The sequence below is a fragment of the Ctenocephalides felis genome, unplaced genomic scaffold, assembly GCF_003426905.1.
Source record: "Ctenocephalides felis isolate EL2017-DRISC unplaced genomic scaffold, ASM342690v1 CF-g0.4_SCAFFOLD_01170, whole genome shotgun sequence".
NCBI lineage: Eukaryota > Metazoa > Arthropoda > Insecta > Siphonaptera > Pulicidae > Ctenocephalides > Ctenocephalides felis.
Window position 1 is genome coordinate 81,689,353 of NW_020537324.1, and position 26,244 is coordinate 81,715,596.

The following is a 26,244-nucleotide window of genomic DNA, read 5'->3' on the forward strand; positions in this document are numbered from 1 at the left end:
GACCGATATTGACCAATACTGGACCGATATTGGGCAAAAAAATTTTGGGCAAAAAAATTTTGGTCAAAAAAATTTTAAGAAAAAAATTTTGGTCCAAAAAATTTTAGTCAAAATTTTTGGTCAAAAAAAATTTTTCGGAAAAAAAATTTCGGAAAAAAATTTTAGTCAAAAAATTTTTCGGAAAAAAAATGGTCAAACAAATTTTGGTCAAAAAAATTTGGGCCAAAAAAATGTTGGTCCAAAAAATTTTTTTATATTACACCGATATTGACCAATATTGGACCGATATTGACCAATATTGGACCGATATTGACCAATATTGGACCGATATTGACCAATATTGGACCGATATTGACCAATATTGGACCGATATCCTAAATACTCGAAATAATGATAAAAATGGATTACCGTTTAAAAATAATTAATAAATGCTCACGAATTATTTCAATAAAATTATTGTTTCAAATAAAACTCAAAGTTCTTTATTGCTTTAAGTCATTTATAGGGCATTCAGTTAATTTTGAAAATGGTCTAAGTCAATTCAAACTTTAAAAACAATATTATCGTATGAAATTCACACAAAATTTCATATTCATAATAAATTTCCATTAATTAAGACTAATAACATTAAAAATTAAAATGTCGCATAGTGTAAAAATATTTTTCAATTTATTCAAATGCAAATCATTAAATATCTCAAAACAAGAAATATATGACTTAGACCACTTTCATAATTATGGGCACTATAACAGTATAACTAGTATACAAAAGTGCTAAAGTAGACGGCTGCTCTTGGCAATTGGACGGTTATCGTCCAACTGGACCCCCTCACCGCGATAAGGTGTCAGCCACGAGGGGGAGGATTCACTCTGCGATCGACAAAGACTTTGAAATCCGGTTTTCCAAAGTCCGGCCATATGCCACGATCGCCCATTTCACGCTGCGGTCGCTAGTCGACTCTGGACCCGGTCTTCCAAAGTCGACGAACACGAACGCTTCTCACTCACTCGCTCACACTTACCATGCAACATGCAACATGCCACACACAAAACTGACAGCCCCCTGCTGCCAGTAACGCACCTAGGTATGTTCCTAACTGGTTGATTCACCAGGACAGCAACATGATGACAGTAAATGATGAAATTCAACAAAAAAAAAACAACTACAAAAAAAAAGAATAGACGAACACCCAAATTACTTGGCACACAAAGTATTCTCAGAAGCGCGTCCAACAAGGCTAAAACGAAAAATTCCCAACGATCTTATAAATTTGTAAACGCTATCATTATTATTATTATTATTATCTTACTATTTCTATTATTGTGATTGTGCTATATTTTATTATTTTTCTAGTATTCTTTTATTATTCAGAAATTTTATTTATATTATTTATTAATTTTATTTTTATTATTATTTGCTTATATTTTATATCAAATCATATTACGGATATTATTTTCATGTAGATTTTATCCTTTGCACTTTTATTTATTTAAATTTGTTATTATTTATTATATATATTACTAGATGTTAATAATTTAACAGTTGTAATAATTATTGAAAATAAAAAAAAAAAAAATATTATATATAAATTTATACATCGATTGTTGGAATGATTCTACTTTTAATGTTGTGCCATTCATTTTATGCGCAAATACTACTCTTGAAATATATGAATGATAGTTATGATAAATTAAGATAAATATTATAGAATTTGACGTTTTTAATTACAATTAAGGACTGATTGATTGATTTGATATGAATAAATATTGAAAACAAAAATGTCAATACATATAAAATTCAACTTTCAAAAAAATATTGAGAAAAAAATTTTTGGTCAAAAAAATTCTTGGTCAAAAAAATTTTGGTCAAAAAAATTTGGAAAAAAAATTTTTGGTCAAAAAATTTTTTGGAAAAAAATTTTGGTCCTAAAATTTTGGTCAAAAAAATTTTTGAAAAAAAATTCTTGGTTAAAAAAATTTTGATCCAAAAAATTTTGGTCCAAAAAATTTTGGTCAAAAAATTTTGGTCCTAAAAATTTTGAGAAAAAAAATTTTGGTAAAAAAAATTTTTGAAAAAAAGTACTTGGTTAAAAAAATTTTGGACAAAAGAATTTTGGGAAAAACAATTTTTTTCACTCAATCCAGACGTATGTATACTCACGCGATTAAATACATGGCCTGTTGTCAAAGTCGATGCTGGCTGGCAACACATGGCTGGACAGAAATTGCACCAAAACTCAAACATAATAAACAACGATGATATTTATAAAATTGAAGTAAAAATCATTAACGACAGTGCGTCACAATTTGCAGTACACTCTTAAAAATAACACTAAATTTCCAGTGGAACCTCACGTGATTAATGGACTCTCCCTAAACAAGTAAATATGGTATTTGTTAAAAATACTATTTTAAAGCAGAGGACAAAAAGGTTTTTTTTTCGTGCACTGTTGGTTAGTTATAAAATCTGAGTAAAAATAAATACATATGGTTAATTAAATTTTTTGTCAAACCAAACCCCCACCCCTCTCCTACTGAAAACCTCACGTGATTAATGGACTCATGTAAATACCACGTAAGTATGGTATTTGTTAAAGATACTATTTTAAAGTATAGTGCAAAAAGAATTTTTTTCATGCACTTTTGGTTAGTTTTTAAAAAAATCAGGGTAAAAATAAATACACAGGGTTAATTAAATTTTTTGTCAAAAATTACCCCCCCCCCCTTCCACTAAAAACCTAACGTGATTAAAGGACTCTCCCTAAACAAGTAAGTCTGGTATTTGTTAAAGATAGTATTTTAAAGTCGAGGGCAAAAAGTTTTTTTTTCGTGCACTGTTGTTTAGTTTTTAATAAGAATCAGGATAAAAATGAATACACATGGTTAATTAAATTTTTCGTCAAAACCATAGAAATGTAAACAAAATTGATACACATTATTAAAATCTCTATAAAACATCTGATATTTTGATGGGCATATGTCTAATGATCATTTTTGACCGCCACAGGGTATTTTTTTTTACTTTTTTTTACTAGATCTCCGAAACCGCTGGACCTGCCTTCATGAAAATTTGATCAGTTCTTCATCTTGTTTATAATACAAGTAAAATGTTTTTTGAATTATTCAAATCGGACGCTCCGTTCTCTTAAAAACTGACTTACCGTTTTGGCACGTTTTGTCCCATATCTTCGGAACGGCTAGGCTTGCCTTTGCCAAAAACTAATCAGCACGTCTCCTTATCAATACGAATCGAATGTTTTTCGAATTATTCAAATCGTTTGATCCGTGTTCCCGAAATCGTCGACAATTTGTATCCGCACACACACATATATCCATTTTTTGTAAGGTATGCCTATATGTTCAGAAGGTTTTGAAACGTAAAGATATATAAAAATGTTCATTTTCAATTTTTTTGCGATTACTATAACTTGCCCTACGGCAAGTTAAAAATTGTAGATCTACATGTATAATGAAATAGAGAGATTGTATTTAAGATTTACGATTTATATACTTTTATATTTAAAATCATTTGTACAATTTATATAATAATCTATCTATACATAAGATCAAAATATATTTTTTCTTAAATCTATGCATTTTTTTTATACATGCTTACTTACATATTATATATATATATATATATATATATATATATATATAATGTTGTATACATAAGTAGAATGTGAAAGTGTGTCCTTATCATAATTCAAAAGGCTTTTTTTAACTTATATTTTTGCAATTGATTTACAATCACAATTCTCAAATGTTTTTAATCTTAACTCAATTATAAATATAGGCTCATAATATAAAACTAGAATATATAATTAGATTAACATTAGTTACCTTACACGCTTATTTGCATTCGGCTTGCCAGTCGTACGACTAAATATATAAATATACATACTTAGTTATAACCTTGATTGTACTGTGATATCGAAAACAGAGGAATATTTCCCAAAGCATTTGTGACATCAAGATTTTGCATCAGCACACCTGGAAGAAAAAAAAATCTTTGAAGCGAATGAAGAATGCGGAAATACTAGATGGCATTTTACAGTAGAACTCCAATTATCCGAATTAATGGGGACCGGGACCGATTCGGATAATCAAATATTCCGAGTTTTTTTAAAAAAAAATGCCATTGGAGAGAAAAAAGTTACGTTTTGATATTGCACTATTTTTTTTATTGAATTAAATGAAAGAAACATGACATTTTCACATGTTTTAAATATAAATAAAATGTACTTATGTACAAGTTTAGAAATAAAAATCATTGTTTTGTAAACATCTCCGTCAAATCAAAACAAACAATGTGCCTACACTGCCTTTGCTGGTGGAAGAATAATAGCGCACTTAGACTTTTTTTGGACAATTTTTTTTCCGAAAGTGATTCGGATAATCGGCGATTCGGATAGTCCGAGTTCGGATGTTTGGAGTTCGGATAATTGGAGTTCTACTGTATATGGAATTGTGGAGATACGTTCCAAGATGATAAAATAAAGAACTAGTGGTGTGTGCCATCGTGCCTTGAGCCAACTTGCTGCAACTTCCCGTACGGTAATGAAATATTCGAGGAATTTTAAGCGTTTTCAAATATATTATTACAAATACTGTAACTTTCATTATTTTTGTTATCTTGTTATATCTGAGCAAATCAAATGTAAATCATAAATCAATTTATATCCAGAATCGTCATTTCATTTCGAATTCAATTTCAAAAAAAAAAAAAAAAAAAAGTTGCCTAATTTACACAAAATTGTAAAAGTGCTCCCTTATAGTCACAGTCTAAACGCATTTGCAAATAATTGTGTGCGACATTTTCACTTATACTGTGCTTAGCTTGGCGGCATTTTCACATTTTTCAATAGTTTTCACAAAATTGGAAAAGTGATCCAGTACATAAACAGTCTAAACGCACTTGGGTAAACATTTGTACCAGAGTGGCGCTTAGACTGTGCTTAGCCTGGGCAATTTTTTGAATTTTTAATACAAAATTACAAAAATATTTTTTGAAAAAAATATTAGAAACAATTTTTTTTTCCAAAAGCAATTATTTTGTTAAAACAAGCAGAAAGTTCTTTGAATCATTTAAATCGGACGCTTAGTTCTCTCAAAAACTGCTATTTTTTTAACATTTAGCTCTGTATCTCCGAAACCGACTCAAAAAAAAACATTCAGTTCGTAATGACGGGGAAAAGTGGTTATTAGTTTTTGGCAAAGGTAGGCCCAGCGGTTTCGGGCCTTTGATTTTTTGGGAAAAAAATTTGGAGAAAAAATTTAAAAACCACCCGTCTATAGATATCTTGATAAAAATTGGGTACAAAAAATGTGGAAAAAAAAATTGGGGAAAAAAATTTTGGGGAAAAACTATGGACTATAGTCTTTGATTTTTTGGAAAAAACCATGACCTTTGTCTTTGTCTTGTCAAGTCTTTGATTTTTTGGGAAAAAAATTTGGGGAAAAAATTTAGAAATAATCTATGGATAGATATCTTTGAATATTTGATAAAAATTGGGGTCAAGAAATGTGGGAAAAAAATTTTGGAGAAAAAAAATTTTGGGGAAAAAAATTCGATAAAAAAATTTTGGGGAGAAACTATGGACAATAATCTTTGATATTTTGTGACAAAAATTTTTGGAAAAAAATTGGGGAGAAAAATGTGAGGAAAAAAATTTGGGGAAAAACTATGGACTATAGTCTTGAAAAAAAAAACATAACTATAGTCTTTGATTTTTTGGGAAAAAAATTTGGGGAAAAAAATTTAGAAATAATATATGGATAAATATCTTTGAATATTTGATAAAAATTGGGGCCAAAAAATGTGGAGAAAAAATATCGATAAAAAAATTTTGAGGAGAAACTATGGACTTTGGCCTTTGATATTTTGATAAAAAAATTTTTGGAAAAAAAATTCGGGGAAAAAATTGGGGACAAAAATGTGAGGAAAAAAATGAGGGAAAAACCATGCCTTTGATTTTTTGGGGAAAAAAATAAAAATAATAATAATAAGGGTTCGATACATATTGGGATACACGAAAAACAAAATTTTTAGCAAAAACGCGTATCTATTTCTATCCATCCTATTCACCTGCAGGTCCGTTAGCGTTTGCCAAAAAGGGCGCCACCATGCTCCCATTCGGCATGTAGGAGCTGCTAGGAAATCCGCTCAACAGTCCCCTGGCAGCATGATGGTGATTCGAATTCAGGCTGTTCATTGCATTCGAATGATGGTTGGTGCCATCAGAGGCTGTGCCCCAGCACTTTGATTGGTGACAGCCTGCTGCTGATGTGCAGATGCCGAAGAGGTGGACGTCGAAGATGAACTGAGATTCAAGCCGGACGTCGTTGTTGAGACGTTGGGGGTGATTTTTGACGATGCGGTTGTAGGCAAAGCTGAAAGGATAATAAAATGTAAATCATATATCTACCGAATAATCGTGAAAAGCAAATTACTTATACAACCCTGAGCATTATTATGCATTGATAGAAAAGTGCAGAAGAAGCAATACATTTTCGATAAAGCGAATGTCGCAGCCGGATTTTATTTCAACGAAATCATTAGAAGATACAATAACAAGAATAGTAAAAAATACCGCGGGCGAATCTGTCTCTTGGCTACAAATTCAATGGATGAGATTCTTGAAAAATGAACCTTATAAAATTTTTTATGTTTTATAAAACTTCTTTAGATGATTGTACAATTTACGTTTTGGATATTTCACCTAAAAGAGAAAGACCAAAAATATACGGAAATATTAAATTACTTCCATTATACACCAGCATTAGATCAGTATCGGAAGAAAAACAAAGATATTATGAGTTTACTACCGTACATCCCTCCAGTTTTTCAGGAACATTTTAAGAATCTTAAATACTCGAAATAATGATAAAAATGGATTACCGTTTAAAAATAATTAATAAATGCTCACGAATTATTTCAATAAAATTATTGTTTCAAATAAAACTCAAAGTTCTTTATTGCTTTAAGTCATTTATAGGACATTCAGTTAATTTTGAAAATGGTCTAAGTCAATTCAAAGTTGAAAAACAATATTATCGTATGATATTCACACAAAATTTCATATTCATAATAAATTTCCATTAACTAAGACTAATAAAATTGAAAATTAAAATGTCGCATAATGTAAAAATATTTTTTAATTTATTCAAATGCAAATCATTAAATATCTCGAAACAAGAAATATATGACTTAGACCACTTTCATAATTATGGACACAATTTATCTACAGAACATTAACAATCGTCATTTCAAATTCAATTTCAAAAAAATAGTTGCCTAATTTTGCACAAAATTGAAAAAGTGCTCCCGTATAGTCACAGTCTAAACGCATTTGCAAATAATTCTGTGCGACATTTTAACTTGTACTGTGCTTAGCTTGGCGACATTTTCACATTTTTCAATAGTTTTCACAAAATTAGAAAAGTGCTCCAATACATAAACAGTCTAAACGCACTTGCGGAAACATTTGTACCAGAGTGGCGCTTAGACTGTGCTTAGCCTGGGTAATTTTTTGAATTTTTAATCCAAAATTACAAAATTTTATTTAAAAAAAAAAATCCCAAAGCAATTATTTTGTTGAAACAAGCAGAAAGTTCTTTGAATCATTTAAAAATAATGGGTAATTCAACAATTGGGCCGTGTACTAAACGTAAGTTTATTGATTAGAAATTGTTTCTATATTATTCGTAGTTCCTATAAATATTTGAAGTTATTGAAATGGATAATATTCTTTAGGCAAGACAGATATTACAGCTGTTCAAAGAATGAGATTATATCGCCAGTGAAAAAGTAAAAAAAAAAAAACCCAAACAGTCAATGAATGTATGTTAATTTTAATTACATGAAGTTCTTCAAACACGATTATTACATGATGAGTGAAGTTGCAAAAACAAATTTTGTCTAGGCGTTGTTTAACATAATCCACTGTGTGAACGAATATTATAAAATTTATTAATCATGAATTACTTCATTTCTCTAATGAAGGTCCAAGTCCTAAATGCTAATTACAATGACAAACCGATCATGTCATATTTGAAGTATGACTTTGATTACATTATTGTTTTTGAATATTATACATATTTTTAATGCTATTAAAAATATATAATTTATAATTTATCATTATATAAATGTGTATAATGCTTGACGACACTAATAAATGTGTGCATCACGAGTGTTACCATATTACTAATAAACATTATTCAAACTTGTTATAGGATGTATTTATTTTTAACTAAAATGCCATTTCGTATGATAGCAAAAAAGTTTTACTTCAACCTTAAAAACACTTTTTAACTTCCCGTAGGGCAAGTTATAGTAATCGCAAAAAAATCGAAAATGAAAATTTTTGCATTTCTCGATGTTTCAAAGGTTTCTGAATATTTTGGCATACCTTAGAAAAAATGGATGTATGTGTGTGTGTGTGTGTGTGTGTGTGTGCGTGTGTGTATGTATGTGCGGATACAAATTTTCGTCGACGATTTCGGGAACACCGATCAACCGATTTGAATAATTCAAAAAACATTCGATTCGTATTGATAAGGAGACGTGCTGATTAGTTTTTGGCGAAGGCAGGTCTAGCCGTTCCGAAAATACGGGGCAAAAAGTGCCGAAAACGGTAACTCAGTTTTCAAGAGAACGGAGCGTCCGATTTTAATAATTCAAAAAACATTTTACTTGTATTGACAAGATGAAGAACCGATCAAATTTTCATAAAGACATCATCATTAGACATATGCACATCAAATTATCAGATATTTTATAGAGATTTTAACAATAAGTATAAATTTGGTTTACATTCCTACGGGGTTCCGTACCAATGTTTACGCGTTAGACGGCGAGGCGGCGCTTACGCGCTTTGATATTTCTTCTATATGCAATTAAAGCAGTGCGATTGCTTTGAAAAATATCTTGTTAAATCTTGCAAAATATGTCAAAATACAGAAAACATTTTTTTTTTCAAAAAAATAGATAAAAAAAAAAAAATTAAATTTTTTTTTTCAAGAAAAAGTAATTTTTTGTCCAATTTATAGTTTCTCACAAATCTTATTTTTTCGAAGTAAAATTTTTTCAAAAATGTTAATAGTTTTTAAAAAAATAATAATATTTGGTACGGGAAGTTCCAGCAATTTGCCTTAAGACAGGATGCCTTAATTGCCTTAAGACAGAATTCCACTTACAGCTAGTTTGAATAGAGTTCTTACCTTGTGTATTATTTCCTGTGTTATTTGCAGATGTTACTATAATACGTGGCGGTATAATCGGAGGAGGACTAGGTGGTGCACCTCCTATCCTATTAACTCGATTTGGATTGTTGTACCTGAGGAAGTCATAATAATTATAACTCGAACAATATTACGAGTGAGTGGCAATTAGCCTGAACCTACCGATATGTATACATAATCAACTTAAGGGGCACACCTAGTGCAAAATTTTCAAAAAATCGAATTTTCAATTTTTCCACACTTTGATAGGTTATACCTTTAAAAATAACATACCAAAAATTTAAATCGATATCTTGAATAGTTTGAGTCACAGCCATTTAAAGAGTATATATGTAGTATATAGTATAACGATCATTTAATCTTTAAACGCGTTTTTCTCGAAACAGCATTTTCCGAATTTGCCGCAGCGATTACTCAAAAACAAATGATCCGATCACTATCAAGTTTTTTTTACATGTTCTATATATAGTTCTCCGTGAAATGAACTACCGATTTTTTGATCGAATCAAAAATCGAATTTTGGCAGTCCAAAAACGACCAAAATTTTGGGTAAAAATTGAATTTTTTTTTAAAACGCCTCCATTTTGTCAATTTTTGATTTTTTCTTTATCGTAGTTCATTTTACAGACAATATTATCTAGTTTAACGAGTTTTTTTTTTTTTAAATTCCATCCACGTAGAAGGCCGGAATCACTGCAGCAGTGAAGGGCCTTTTTTATGTCGCGCCGTTGGAGATCGACGATAACTTAAAAAATATTTAATTTTGTTCTTCAAAACTTTTACTATGTATTCTTAAAACATGTGTAAATCTATTCTTAAAATTTTGAAATGATTGATAAAGTATTTTTTTAAATATAAATTCCCAGATATCACTTTTTTTTAGGCGGCTACACTAGTTGTGCCCCTTAAATAAATCTAATATGTGTTTTAAATTCATAAAACACTAATATGGGAGTAACATAAAACACTATTATAAACTATTTAAATAACTTGGTCTAAGTGGGACATTACCTTTAGGCACGTTTTTGCTTTTACTAAAAACTAAAAATTGCGATTTTCAATGAACATTTAAGTACCTGTTAGGATTATTACAGCTTATTGATGCAAACGGAGTGGGCTGATTCAGTTCTTCGAAATGGCCCTGCATTCTTCTGTGAGCTTGTAGAGCAGTACCCTAAAAGAGAATTGAATAACAATATATATATATATATATATATATATATATATATTATATATATATATATATATATATATATATATATAATATCATTATTATCAATTACCTGTATGAATCGATCCCCACAGATGCCACAGACATAAGGCTTGTCACCGGTGTGTCTTCGAATGTGCAGAGTCAAGTCGTTGCTCTGCGTGAAGGCTCTATCGCAGAATGTACATTTGTAAGGCCGCTGTCCTGTGTGAATGCGCATGTGTCTCACCAATTTGTTGGACCTCGAAAAACCTGAAAAAATAAATAATATATATATATACATATATATATATAAATATGGATTTTTAATTAGATTTATAGATTTTAATCCATTCCTTTATAATTTTTCTAAATAATCTGTAATAATCATCATTAATTAATGTTAGTCAATAGTTTAAAAAAAAAACATTGTCTTTGACAGAAAAAACGTGATGATGGAATGTATCTAGTTCCGAAACGTCGTTATTAAACATCTTCAAAAAAATAAAATGTTTTTTATTATTGGATTTACTGTTCGGTAAAGAAACAATCAATACATATATAATTAAATTTACCTTTTCCGCATATGGTACACAAACAAGGCTTTTCTCCTGTATGGGTTCTTCTATGGCACTGTAGATCTGATGATCGTGGAAAACCTTAAAATATATATTAAAAAAAAAACGAATTTACAAATTAAATTAAATACTAGTCTAAATACTAGACTCTATTTATCCCACCCACATGTAAGCTTTAATAGATTTTATATCAGAAAGGGTTGAAGCCAACTTAAATATCCCTCTACTTTCAAATATTGTTGTTAAAAAATTTCTATCTTTACTTGTTTTTGAGATATTGGCAGTGGATCTTTTTACTCACAAACTTTTAAGCTCCGCTCTCCCCTAATGTTTTTTTTCGACTTATATTCATTTTTCGCCAGAAGCGAAATTATAAAATATTTTTCAACCGAAAAACAATAAGATTGTCATTCGAAAGTGACAAATGAGTACAAATCTTTGAGGTCCCCGACGTGAAAAGCGCGGCTCGCGCTTGAAAATATTTAGTTCCTTTCGATGTAACAAAGTTTTCAACAAATTGTAAAAAGAATTTTGTTGCAGAGAAAAAAAGAAAAAATATGTTATTTTTTTGAAATGATTCAAATTGGGATAAGGCTGAGTAAAACCTTTGTAAATATTTAAGGGTTGTTGTTGTTAAGAAAATTGCAAAAACAAAAAAAAAATTTTTAATCATTACAAAGTTCACTTCAATATGAGTGTAATAAAAAAAATAATAATACTGATCCGATCAGCACATCCGGAGATAATTAATTTACCGCAGATGATGTTCATAGAAATTGAGCAAAAAATACATATTTCAATCGTAAATATTTACGTAAATAAATTTTTTTTCAGCAAAATCCTAAAATACGTGTCGAATGATTTTATGTATAATATCTGTAAAAAAAATTTCAGACAATTCTAAAATGTGACATTTTATTTCTTCGAAAATCCGTACGATTTGTAAATAGTCCAGTCATTTGGTGCAAAAAAAGGCTGCTGCCGGTACAGTACTCCGGGAATTCTGAAAATAGGTAATCTTATAGATTTCGAGGTGCTCTTCACGAAAATCAACTTTGCCACCTCAAATTTGAACGGCAAGTTGCCGCCATATTGGAAAAATGGCGTCAAAAAACAGCTTGTTTAAAATATCTCCTTTCTGGCTTATTCTACGATAGAAATATCTATGTACGAATTAAACTAGATAAAATTTCTTACCATTCATTAGAAAACCGTTTTTTTTTTGTAAAATTGATAGTTCAATGTTAAATTAAGCGAATAAGATCTAGAAATAAAATAATTCAAATATTTTTTTTTCTTTTGCTGATTTTTTAACACTTCAATTGCAAAGTAGCTATAAGTAAGTAGCTTGAAGTGTTAAAGAATCAGCAAAAAAACAGAAAAATATTTGAATTATTTTATTTCTAGATCTTATTCGCTTAATTTAACATTGAAAATATTTATTTATTAGAAAGAATGCGGTCAAGTTCAAAGTGCTGTCATATACGGAGAGATTTGATACTACGGCGAGAGCAGCAAAGACTTTGAGGCGGCCGTATTCTCTATCTATCAATTTTAAAAAAAAAAACGGTTTTCTAAAGAATTGTAGGAAATTTTATCTAGTTTCATTCGTACATAGATACTTTTATCGTAAAATCAGCCAGAAAGGAGATATTTTGAAAAAGCTGTTGTTTGACGCCATTTTTCCAATATGGCGGCAACTTGCCTTTTAAATTTGAGGTGGCAAAGTTGATTTTCGTGAAGAGCACCTCGAAATCTATAAAATTAGCAATTTTCAGATTTCCCGGAGTACTGTACCGGCAAAATGACCAAATGACTGGACTAAAAAGAATGACCCATATATGCATTAAACCAGTTCAAAACTTTATAACGAAACCAGTTATTAAAATTGATTAAAAACAATAATTTTAAATAAAGGGTCCAATTACCTTTATTACAAATATCACATCTATAAGGTTTTTCTCCCGTGTGTCGTCTCATGTGAACAATAAGATTTGATGAATTTGAGAAACTTCGACCACAATAAACACACAGATGTTTATCACAATCCTCCTTCTCCTCTTTATGAACACGTTGATGGGATCTGAAAATAAAATCAATCGTACTATTATAAATCAATTCTAATAATTAAAAGATAAATATTTTATTCTCACCTCAAGTTATCTTTTCTGTTAAACTTCTTTTGGCATATGTTACATTCAAATTTCTTCTCTGTGATTATATGTGTTTTTGTATGCCTGTCGAGATGTTCAGCTCGATAGAAAGCTTTCTCACACATTGAACACTGAAATGATTTCTCTCGGGGCTCTTTGAATTTCGAGGAATTCGATTTATTCGAGTCGATGTGGCTGGCAAATGATACACTGGGTGGTGGATTTGTGTGTTTTGTTTCGTGTTTGCGTAATGTGGACTCTTCTGTGAATTTAACTTTACAAACCTTGAAAAAATAAGTAGATAGATATATTAGTATTTAATTCTATAGATTTTAATTAATTAATATGTACTTGGATCGTTGATTAAAACGTGTTATAAAGGTGACATATAGTGCAGTAAACGGAGAGGAAAAAAGGGTATAACCTCGGAATTTTTTTACTGTGCTCCGAATTGCATGAAATTTTGGAATTAGGTTCATCTTAACCTCAAGTTCAAAAGTGAAAACAATTCGGGTTCCGCCACCACCCGTTTGGGGGGTTAGGACCCTTTAATAAATAAGTGGTCATTAAGCCGTATTATCGCTAGAAAACGTTTTTAATATTAAAGGGTGTAATTGAAAAATATTTTTTAATACATTTACCTTGCAATAAAATCATTTACAACCCCGTGAAAACCTTAAAACCCTTCAAACAACCTCTAAATTGCAGAAAAACACTTAAAAAAAATTTCTGTTTGATATAATAATAATTACGTATAAAGTAAATAATATTTTGTTTTCTATCTTGATTATCAAATTTTTAACCCTTTTTAGACCCTTAAAAACAACCCCTTGATAAAAAAATTGTTTGAAAAAATTATTATAAAATTGAAAAAAAAAATAAGAAATTCAAAATGATATAATCGTTATTTCAATTTCTCGAAAATAATTACCATATCCATAATTTGTTCAACTTTTAAAATTACCCTTAAATAAAAACAGTTAATATAACACTAGTACCCAGTATAATTTTGTCTAAACTCGTATATTTGTTGTTCTTGTTACTGCAATTATTAAACTTTCATTTGACTATAGTGATATAAAACTATATCAATTTATTTAACACGTGGACCTTTCAGCCATAAGATACTTTACTATAAGATGAAGATGAATATATTTCATGATCAACATAATAATACAAAATTTTGTGGTTGGCTCACGAGATATACGCTAAACCAATTAATTCATATTATTTCAAAATATACGTTTTTATTATAAAGACACATTACCATATATATATATATATATATATATATATATATATAATATATATATATATATATACATATATATACATATATATATATATATATATATATATATATATATATATATAGAGAGTCAATAGTTTTGGGCACCAAATACTGCTTACTTATACATTGCTCGAAATATGGACACAATTCGACATAAATGCGATCAGTTTTCGGGTCATAACTCCTTTAATTTCGACTCCATCACAATTTGTAATATACCATTTGAAAGGTTAATAAAAGGGCTGCAATTTCATCATAATTTTTTTCGTAACTCCTCTCATTTTGAAACGGTAAAGGGTTGAAGGGCTCGAGAGAGAATCTGATTGCGCAGCCGCGCACTATTTAAACAATCATAACTCTGTCAATTTTTGTGTGAAAGAAAAATAATAAAACACAATTATAAGTCAGAAAGATCCATTTGATTTTTATCTATATGCTTCTATACATATCTTTTATTCTTCTTGAGATATAATGAAAATAAGTTCGATTTTTAAAACAATCGGAAAAAACAGTTTTTATAAAATCGTGAGTTTTCTGAAAATAGTTTGTACTAAAATAGTGAATCTGCTAGAATCCATCAAGAGGTCTATAATGAAGTGAATTCTAGATGGAATGTGAATTACGTTAATTCTGGTGGAAATGGCGCTCATTAAACCATATGATTTAAGAGAAAAAAGCATCGTATATGCTTCTTATTTGCTTGATAGCTCACTCATTTTACACGAAAAAAGCTTGTAACAGCACACATTTTAAAGCTTATGTTGAGCACTATAAAACCCAATTTCACCGAAATGCATAAAATGTAAAACCTCGACACTAGATGGCTTTAAATACAACAAATAAATCTTGAACAAAATAAAAAACGAATTTGCTATTTCAAATCTTGCTTCATATTTTTCCTAGAACACTTTATGTAATACCGATTTATTAAGATTTTTATTGACATTATTTTGTTCATTACATGAGTTTCGTGAAAATACATATTTTAGGAGATATTTGCAAAAAAAATGAAGAAAAACGCCAAAAATATATGAATTTTTAGTGGCCAGTAACTTGAAAAGTATAAGGTTGTCAAATATCTCCCTTCCGCCTTTTTGTATTATAAACCAAGAGCAAAAAAGCGGAAGGGAGATATTTGACAACCTAATATTAGTTTTTTTTTGAAAAACTATGAGACATTTTTTTCTTAAAATTATTTCTTCTATCGATTTCCGACGTTATTTTGAAAAAATGTAATTACACGATTGAGCGTGTCATCCCCCAAACCCGAATTGTTTTCACTTTTGAACTTGAGGGTAAGATGAACCTAATTCCAAAATTTCATGCAATTCGGAGCACAGTAAAAAAAAATCAGACCCAAAACGCTCCGTTTACTGCACTAATACATTTTCTATTACCATGGCACTTATCTATTATCCATTTTTCACTTACTTTACATTTATGTTGCTTTTCGACGTTTTCGCACTGCGACCTCCTGTGTCTCTCCAAAAGGTCCCTATTCGGAAAGACCCTTTCGCAGACCTCGCATTTATCATCGAATTGGCTCGGATCGTGCGTCGACATGTGCCTTATTATATGGTCGCTTCTCAAAAAGGCTGCATTGCACACCGAACAATATTGATATCTTCTTTTACTCGCTAAAGTTGTGGAACCATTCTGCTCATTTTCGCTATCCGACGACTCCGATTCGGTGAACATGTCGATGGCACTTGTCGTTGTAACCTGGGGTAATAATAGATGTATGTTTTAAATATTTACCTCGACATTTATTAACTTCCCGTAGGGTAGTTATAGTAATGGGCCGAAAATCGAAAATGAAAATTTTTGCATTTCTCGTCGTTTTGAAGGTTTCTGAACATTTTTAAGGGGCATACCTCAGAAACTAAATGGATGTGTGTGTGTGTGTGTGTGTTTTGTATGTCCGCATTTTTTCTATTATAGGAGATGTGCTGGTTAGTTTTTGGCAAAGGCAGGTCCAGCCGTTACGGAGATAAGGAGCAAAGAGTGCAGAAAATAGAAATCGAGTTTTTGAGAGAACGGCTCATCCGATTTGTATGATTTAAAAAACATTCAATTAGTAATGATTGGGAGAAGGGGTTATTAGTTTTTGGCAAAGGTAGACCCAGCGGTTTCGGAGATACAGAGCTAAATGTTAAAAAATAACAGTTTTTGAAAGAACTAAGCGTCCGATTTAAATGATTCAAAGAACTTTCTGCTTGTTTCAACAAAATTATTGCTTTTGGAAAAAAAAATTTGTTTCTAATTTTTTTTTTCAAAAAATATTTTTGTAATTTTGGATTAAAAATTCAAAAAATTACTCAGGCTAAGCACAGTCTAAGCGCCACTCTGGTGCAAATGTATACCCAAGTGCGTTTAGACTGTTCATTGAAAAATGTGAAAATGCCGCCAAGCTAAGCACAGTATAATTGAAAATGTCGCACAGAATTATTTGCAAATGCGTTTAGACTGTGACTGTGTACGGAAGCACTTTTTTAATTTCGTGTATTTTTTCTTTTTGAGAATTTAAAAAAAATCGAATGTTTTCAAGAATTTCCTAATTCTCAAAAAGTTAAAAAAACTCCAAACAAAACTTTTTGCTGTGCACACGGTGTACAAAAAGTGCTTTTGCAGAAAATTTAATTTTGAAAATTTTCAAAAAAAAAAATGCAACATTTAAAAAAAAAATAATGCAACATTCTCATAAAAAAATAATGCAAAATATTCAAAAAAGTCAAAGAAATGAAATTTTTTATCATTTTCAAAAACAATATCTAAATTTAAAAAAATTCAAAAAAATATCAAAATTTAAAAAAAAATCGATTTTTTACTAAAATTTGAGAATATTTCGAAATTTTCAAAAAAAAACGAACGTTTTCAAAAATTTCCCAATTCTCAAAAAATTTAAAATAAACGGTATTTTTCAACTATTTTTTTTTTAAATTGAATTCGAAATGAAATAACGTAATTTTGAAAATTTTCAAAAAAAAATATGCAACATTTAAAAAAAAAATAATGCAACATTCTCATAAAAAAATAATGCAAAATATTCAAAAAAGTCAAAGAAATGAAATTTTTTATCATTTTCAAAAACAATATCTAAATTTGAAAAAATTAAAAAAAATATCAAAATTAAAAAAAAAACGATTTTTTACAAAAATTTGAGAATATTTCGAAATTTTCAAAACAAAACGAACGTTTTTAAAAATTTCCAAATTCTCAAAAAATTTAAAATAAACGTTTTTTTTCAACTATTTTCTTTTTTTTTTAAATTGAATTCGAAATGAAATGACGATTGTTAATGTTCTGGAGATAAATTGATTGATTTATGATTTACATTTGATTTGCTCAGATATAACAAACAAGATAGCAAAAATAATGAAAGTTACAGTATTTGTAATAATGTATTTGAAAACGTTTAAAATTTTTCGAATATTTCATTACGGTACGGGAAGTTCCAGCAATTTGCCTTAAGGCACGATGCCATACACCACTAGTTTAACACTTTCCACTCGGGAGTCGGACTGCTAGTCGATACGCTGTGCTCGGAATATTATTGTGCTCATCTCTCAACTCGGAATTTTTTTTTGTATCGGATTTTTTCAAAATGTGGTAATATTGGTTTTAAATATAGTTGTTATGATAATAAAATAGAAAATTTTAAAAATTAAAAAAAATGCGCTCAAAACCATACTATATTGCTTAAAAAATAATTTCTTCTATTATAATATCTATTATAATGGCTTACAAAATAATAAATCCTGATAGACAAGGAAACAAAAATTAAATTTAATATGTTACCAAAATTATTACCATTATAATATAAATAATATATATATATATATATATATATATATATATATATCTCCAGTAAAATTGATATCTCAAAGAATTATGGGGTTCATGAGCTAATAAATTAATTTTGTTACATATTTATTTTTAAAATCAATAAATTAATCGATAAATTAATGTAATAGTGAATTAATCCGGCGACATCCGAGTCGAAAGGTTAAAAATGTAATTACCTGAATAAATCTATTAACACCCTCTGCGCCTTTCTCAGTTAGATATCTCATAATTCTGTCAACCAAAGTTTCCTGGGTGTCCGTATCCAATATCGGTTCCTCCTTGCCGTCTTCAGAAAAGTCTCCTTTGAACAAATCAGGCCGAAGTCTCAGTTCGACACCTCGATAAGTATTGATATTGCAATGCGTCATTAAATGTCGTTTTAATTGAGATTTCTGAATGAAGTTCTGGCCGCAAATCTTGCATGAGGCTAATTTCTCACCTTAAAGTATAAACATAATTTTAGATACAAAATTCTATTATTAACTTTCCGCAGGGTTAGTTATTATAATCGTCCAAAAATCGAAATTGAAATTTTTTGCATATCTTTACGTTTCAAAGGTTTCTGAACATTTTGGCATACCTTAGAAAAAATGCATGTGTGTGTGTGCGGATACAAATTTTCGTCGACGATTTCGGGAACACTGATCAACCGATTTCAATTATTCAAAAAACATTCGATTCATATTGATAAGGAGACGTGTTGATTAGTTTTTGACAAAGTCAGGTCGAGCCGTTTCGGAGATATGGAGCAAAAAGTGCCAAAATTGGTAATTGGGTTTTTGAGAGAACGAAGCGTGCGATTTGAATTATTTTGATTTATTTGTATTGACGAAATGAAGATCTGTTTAAATTTGTGGAAAGGCAGGTCTAGCGGTTATGGACTCTCTATTTGAAAAACATTTTATTTGTATTGACGAAATGAAGAACAGTTTAAATTTTAGGGAAGGCAGGTCTAGCGGTTATGGACTCTCAATTAAAACAAGTAAAAAAAGTGCCTTAAAAATGATTAGACATATACACATCAAATTATCAGTTATATTATAGAGATTTTAATAATGTGTACACGTTTTGTGCTATTTTTTGGGTTCCGTACCAAGATTTTTAATTTTGAAATTAATTTATATGGTTCCAACAAATGTCCTCTATAGTATGGAATAACCCATTTGTACGATTGAAAAAATATTCGGTTCGTACTCGATCGCAAGGCGTTTTTATAAAAGGCACGTCTAGCCGTTTCGGAGGTATGGAGCGCAAAGGGTGTAATAATGATCATGCAATTTTTGAGAGAACGGATCATCCGATTAGATTAATTCAAAAAACCGTCTAGGTGTGCAAAAAATACTTTTACAAAAAATTTGTCATTTTGAGAATTTTCAAAAAAAAAATTAAAGTTTCAAAAAAAATCAAATTTTCGAAATTTTTTATCATTTCCAAAAAATCCATTTTGAAAAAATTTCAAAAAATATTAAAATTTGTAAAAAAACGTTTTCTTATAAAAATTTGAGAATATTTCGAAATTTTAAAAAAAATATCGAATCTTTTCAAGAATTTCCAAGTTCTCAAGAAATTAAAAAAAACGATTTTTCATGTGTAGACAGTGTGCAAAAAATGCTTTTCGTAATTTTGAAAATTAAAAAAAAAACAAATTTAAAGTTCCAAAAAAATCAAATTTTCGAAATATTCCATCATTTAACAAAATAATAACTTGGAAAAAATTAAAAAAATATCAAACTTTCAAAAAAATCGATCTTATAAAAATTTGAGAATATTTTGAGATTTTCAAAAAAAAAAACGAATATTTCGGTCTGCAAAAAATGCTTTTTTAACAAGTTCAAAAAAAAAAATCAAAAATTTCAAAAAAAAATAAATTTAAAAAAAAAAATTTCGACATTTTTCATTTTTAAAAAAATCTAAATTTGCAAAATATTAAAAAAAATATCTATATTTAAAAAAAAAACGATCTTACAAAAATTTGAGAATATTTTGAAATTTCCAAAAAAATCGAATATTTCGGTGTGCAAAAAATGCTTTTAAAAACAAATTTCGTAATTTGCATATTTTCAAAAAAAAAAAAAAAACTAGTGGGGCGCATAGCATCGTGCCTTAAGGCAAATTGCTGGAAAAATTATTATTTTATCAAAAACGATAAACATTTTTGAAAAAAAATTACTTCGAAAAAATTAGATTTTTGAGAAAATACAAATTTGAAAAAAAACTTCAAAAAAACCTCTTTATTTTGACATATTTTGAAAATTCTGAACTTTTTTTTCAAAGCAATCATACTGCTTTAACTGCATAGAGACGAAATATCGAAGCGCGTAAGCGCCGCGTCTACGTCTCATGGATAAATATTGGTACAGAACCCATAGGAATGTATAGAAAATTTATACCTATAGTTAAAATTTCATAAAATATCAAGATTAAAAAAAAAAACGATCTTACAAAAATTTGAGAATATTTCGAAAATCTCAAAAAAAAAAAATCGAATATATTAAAAAAAAAATCACAAAAAAAAAATAAGAAAAACGATTTTTTCAGAATTGTCAAAAAATTTCTTGTAAACTCACACACTAATATACACTAGAACATAATAAACATTCTATTTGAAATCATTTAAATCAATTATTGATTATTTTCATTCCCCGAATAATTCGCTACGGCACGAGAAGTTCTAGCAATTTGCCTTAAGGCACAATGCCACACACAACTAATTACATTTATCATTTAATACCTGTGTGTTTCCTCAAATGAACTCTCAGCTTATCGAAATTGGTTATAACTCTATCGCACATTGTACAGTTTCCGTCGGCCAGTTCATCAATTTCGGTTTTGACGTCGTTTTTCATGTCTCTGAAAGCGGACAGAGGTTTATCTTCATCGTTACTCGAATCTGCATCGCTCGATTGATTCTGTGAACCTTCATTCGAATCTTGCAATTTGTCCAAACGCTTTTGCTCCTTCTGTTTCTGTATGCGGAGCTGGGTGTCTCTTTTCGAAGGCCTGCCTCGCTTTCTAGTAAAGGACACAGTGGTAAAGGATACATTTATAACATAATATATATATATATATATATATATATATATATATATATATATATATATATATTAGGACGGTCCTTAAAATGGTCATTTTCGAATTTCCTTGCTGCCAGGGGCTCAAATGGTTCCAAATAGATAAAAAACAATTCTCTGAAAGTTTTAGCTCTTAATATTAACGTTTAGATAGAGCGCAATTCAATCAAAGTTTTGTATGAAAATAGCATGGAAAAATTTCCAAAAATTTTAAAAATGTTTTTTAGATGTAATTTAGCGAACAAATGAATAAATAAAACACATTCATTTGTCGCTACGTTATACCTAAAACATTTTTTTTTAATTTTCAAAATTTTTTCCATGCTCTTTCCATACAAACTTTGATTGAATAGCGCTCTATCCAAACGTTAATATTAAGAGCTAAAACTTTCAGAAAATTGTTTTTTATCAATTTGAAATTATTTGAGCCCCTGGGAGCAAGGAAATTCGAAAATAACCATTTTAAGGACCACCCTAATATATATATATATATATATATATATATATATATATATATACTAGCTGACCCGTTTTGCCATCAAAAATATTTTGCCACTTTGCAGAAGTTCTTATAATATACATGGTATATTAATAATAATGTTATATTTTTATTACACAAATTTCTTTACATTTCGATAATTAATTCCAACGCATCATAGTGTTTTGTTTATTAACTTCCCGTAGGGCAAGTTGTAGTAATCGCAAAAAAATCAAAAATGAAAATGTTTATATATCTTTACGTTTCAGAGGTTTCTGAATATTTTGGCATACCTTAGAAAAAATGAATGTATGTGTATGTGTGTGTGTGTGTGTGTGTATGTATGTATGTATGTACGTGTGTGTATGTATGTGCGGATACAAATTTTCGTCGACGATTTCGGGAACACGGATCAACCGATTTGAATAATTCAAAAAACATTCGATTCGTATTGATAAGGAGACGGGCTGATTAGTTTTTGGCGAAGGCAGGTCTAGGCCGTTCCGAAGATACGGGGCAAAAAGTACCGAAAACGGTAACTCAGTTTTTAAGAGAACGGAGCGTTCGATTTGAATAATTCAAAAAACATTTCACTTGTATTAACAAGATGAAGAATCGATAAAATTTTCAGGAAGGTAGTTCTAGCGGTTTCGGAGATATGGAGGAAAAAGTAAAAAAATGAGCCATTTGGAGGTCAAAAATGATCATTAGACATATGCACATCAAATTATCAGATATTTTATAGAGATTTTAACAATAAGTATACATTTTGTTAACATTCCTATGGGTTCCGTACCAATGCTTATGCGTTAGACAGCGACGCGGCGCTTACGCGCTTTCTATTTTGTCCCTATGCAGTTAAAGCAGTACGATTGCTTTGAAAAAAAAGTTCAGATCTTCCACAAAAAAAAAGTAATTTTTTGTCCAATTTATAGTTACTCAAAAATCTTATTTTTTCAAAGTAAATTTTTTTCAAAAATGGTAATCGTTTTTTAAAAAAATAATAATTTTTGGCACGGGAAGTTCCAGCAATTTGCCTTAAGGCACGATGTCTTAATTGCCTAAAGACAGAATTCCACTTACAGCTAGTTTTAATTTTATTTATGTCAAATAGTGAAATATTTTTTTTAAATCAATGAATAAATTAGATTTTAGTCTGAATCAACGCAGTACCATTATCTGAATATATAATACTTTATATAAATATCAGATTTTTTACTTTTGCATTTAATTTAAAAATATTGAATGTCAATTTCATATATCCAATATGCACTAAATTTTTAAATGCCAAAATATTTCCTTTTTGGTCGAAATTTATTATATTATGATATAATTTATATCTATAATTTGATTGTCTATTTGATTGTGTATCTTATTGAAGTCGTTAAAAATTCATTTTTTTGAACTATCAATATTTCGTTTATGATTAATGTTAAATTCAATATGTCACTTTTTTATTGTGATCTATAATGTTTTAATGACTTATCATATAAATTTTCGACAATAAATTGATATTCTACTATCCCAGAAACTAACATGGATGAAGTTCTGAGAAATTCGATAAAATCCAAATCTATAAAATGTTTGATTTTTGGCACTTTTATTAATTTTTTATCAATATTCGTACTGTAAAATAATGAATGATTATTTATCAAAATTGTAATATTTAGACTATAATTTTAGATGAATATACTATCTATTTTGGCATAGCAATTAGTTTTTTTTTTATTTGAAATCAAGTGAAAAACTTAAATATATTTATTTGATATTTTTCCATAAATATCCGATTTATGACATTGTTTTCAATTATTTTTAATTTATTTTGAATTAGCAAATGTCAAAAAATATAATTAAAATATGCATTAAATATTGTCTATAAATAATATGTCATTTAATAAGTATTATTTATTACTTTGGTGCTTGATATGGATATAAATTTGTAATAAAATATATTCTTTCTGACAAATAGTTAAAAACTTGTTATAATTTTCAAAATTATTTGACATTTCATACTTCCAAAATTATTTCACTCGCATCATGGATTAGTCTAAATCAACGCAGTATCATTATCTAAATATACAATTTTTTATATAAATATCAGATTTTTTACTTTTGCATTTAACTTAAATAGTTAATGTCAATTTCATATATGCAATATGCACTAAATTTATAAATGTCAAAATATTTCCTTTTTGGTCGAAAATGATAGTATTTATTTTACAATAATGTTTTGTATCAATAATATCTATTTAAATTTATAAACATTGACTTTTAATTAGATTTAAAACTATAAATTGTGATTTTGAATATAGCATTTCATCTAATTTGGATATAAATGTTGGATATATCTATATATGTACATGTTTTTGAATTATATTTTTTGAACTATCAAATTTTTTTTTTCAAAAATCATAAATCTTTTTTTCTCGAATTTTCCATAAATTTTGACATTTGTTATTTTAGTGTTTTGTTTTTTTGGCCATTTTCTGTCAAAATTTTTAGAAATTTATAAAAATTATATATTTATATTTTAAATTTACTCTTCAAAATTTCCTATAACCTAAGTTGAATATATATGCACACGATGAGCCAATAAAATTCAAAATCGGTTCAGTAGTTTGGGCGTCCATCGCAAACCGACATCGTGACACGAGATTTATATATATATATATATATATATATATATATATAAATATATATTATTATTATTATTATTATTACCTGGGGCTTTCCTTGTGCGATACAATATGTAAACTGAGTTGGTTCCTTTCATCAAAGCTTTCCGTACAAAATTGGCATTTATACTTTTTCTTGACGCTACTTTTCTTAGGTTCTTCTACAACAGGCTCTGTTATCGCTTCTTCTGGTGCTTCTTCCTCGATATTGGCAGTGGTACTACTACTCTGTTCGTCGGGTTCTTCTTTTATTTCTTTCGAATCACTAACTTCCATCGTGTCATCTGCATGCATTGTTGTTATGTGTCGGTTGAGGTGTGACATTTTTGCAAAACCTGAAAAGGATAAAAATAATAAATATATTATTAAATAGCTAAACAGGCTAGCTATGCTTATATAAGCATAACTACTATTGAATATAAACAATAGTAAATTTTAATTATACATCTTTAATTTAATGAAAAGGAAAAGAATATAATTATAAAGAAAGAATTAAGAAAAATATATGCAAATAAAATAAAACAAATTTGTACATTACAGTCGAAATATAAAAGTGTCTTTTTAATGTTATCACAACTCCATTTTATCTAAAATTTCAATATCCAAGTGTATAAAACAGTTTTTACTAGATTGTAGTAAATTTTATCTAGTTTTTATTAATGTATACAAATTATAATGTCCGAAATGAAAATTAAAAGTTATTTGAAAAAAAGTAAAAAAAAATGTCCTGAATCCATATAATGCAAACTGTTGAAATAATAAAGCCCACAATTCAAGTGTAAATTAGTCAAAATTTCAATATATAGATGTATAAAACAGTTTTTACTAGATCTTAGTAAATTTTATCTAGTTTTTGTTAATATACACACATTATAATGTCCAGGAAAAAAAAAATAAAAGTTATTTTTTAAAAAAGTAACATATGTCCTAAGCCCTTATATTACATTAAAGTCTGCATTTCAACTACAATTTTTTCAAAATTTCAATATCCAAGTATATAAAACAGTTTTTACTAGATTTGAGTAGATTTTATCTAGTTTTTATTAATGCAAACACTTTATAATGTCCAGAATGAAAATTAAAAGTTATTTGAAGAAAAGTGAAAACATGTACTAATCCATATAATGCAAACTGTTAAAATGCTAAAGCCCGTATTTCTACTACAAATTATTCAAATTTTCAGTATCCAAGTGTATATAACATTTTTTACTAGATTTTAGTAAATTTTATCTAGTTTTTACTAATGTAAACAAATTATAATATTCGGAAAAAATTAAAAGTTATTTGAAGAAAAGTAAAAAAAAAATGTCCTAATCCATTTAATGCAAACTGTTAAAATACAAAAGCCCGCATTCCTACTACAAATTATCCAAATTTTCAATATCCAAGTGTATATAACATTTTTTACTAGATTTGAGGAAATTTTATCTAGTTTTTACTAAACTAGTCCATGAACGATAATGTCCAGAACGAAATTTCCAAGATATTCAAAGAAAAGTAAAAAAATGACTAAAATTCACATATTGCTGAATACATCACCAGTTAATAGCATGTTCCAGCATGTTTCATTACGTAAGTATATATAAAAGTTTTTACTAGATTTTAGTAAATTTTATCTAGTTTTTAATAAAATAAAGAAATTACTAGCTGTAAGTGGAATTCTGTCTTAAGGCAATTAAGGCATCGTGCCTTAAGGCAAATTGCTGGAACTTCCCGTACCA

General features: G+C 28.6%; 1 protein-coding gene across 1 annotated transcript in view; it reads right to left on the bottom strand.

Moving 5' to 3' along the window:
• Nucleotides 1-3,694: 3,694 nt before the first annotated feature.
• The window catches only part of LOC113366389 (zinc finger protein 271-like), a 29,012-nt gene continuing 6,462 nt past the window's right edge, over nt 3,695-26,244 (bottom strand). The window contains exons 4-15 of the mRNA XM_026607988.1: nt 24,570-24,858; nt 21,031-21,311; nt 18,476-18,738; nt 15,885-16,175; nt 13,163-13,446; nt 12,938-13,092; nt 11,007-11,090; nt 10,526-10,704; nt 10,319-10,416; nt 9,222-9,337; nt 6,088-6,392; nt 3,695-3,992 (exon numbers count right to left, since the gene is read on the bottom strand). Of these exons, the coding sequence (XP_026463773.1) occupies nt 6,211-6,392; nt 9,222-9,337; nt 10,319-10,416; nt 10,526-10,704; nt 11,007-11,090; nt 12,938-13,092; nt 13,163-13,446; nt 15,885-16,175; nt 18,476-18,738; nt 21,031-21,311; nt 24,570-24,858 (2,222 nt within the window). The 3' untranslated portion in view covers nt 3,695-3,992; nt 6,088-6,210. The remainder of the gene's footprint in view (nt 3,993-6,087; nt 6,393-9,221; nt 9,338-10,318; nt 10,417-10,525; nt 10,705-11,006; nt 11,091-12,937; nt 13,093-13,162; nt 13,447-15,884; nt 16,176-18,475; nt 18,739-21,030; nt 21,312-24,569; nt 24,859-26,244) is intronic.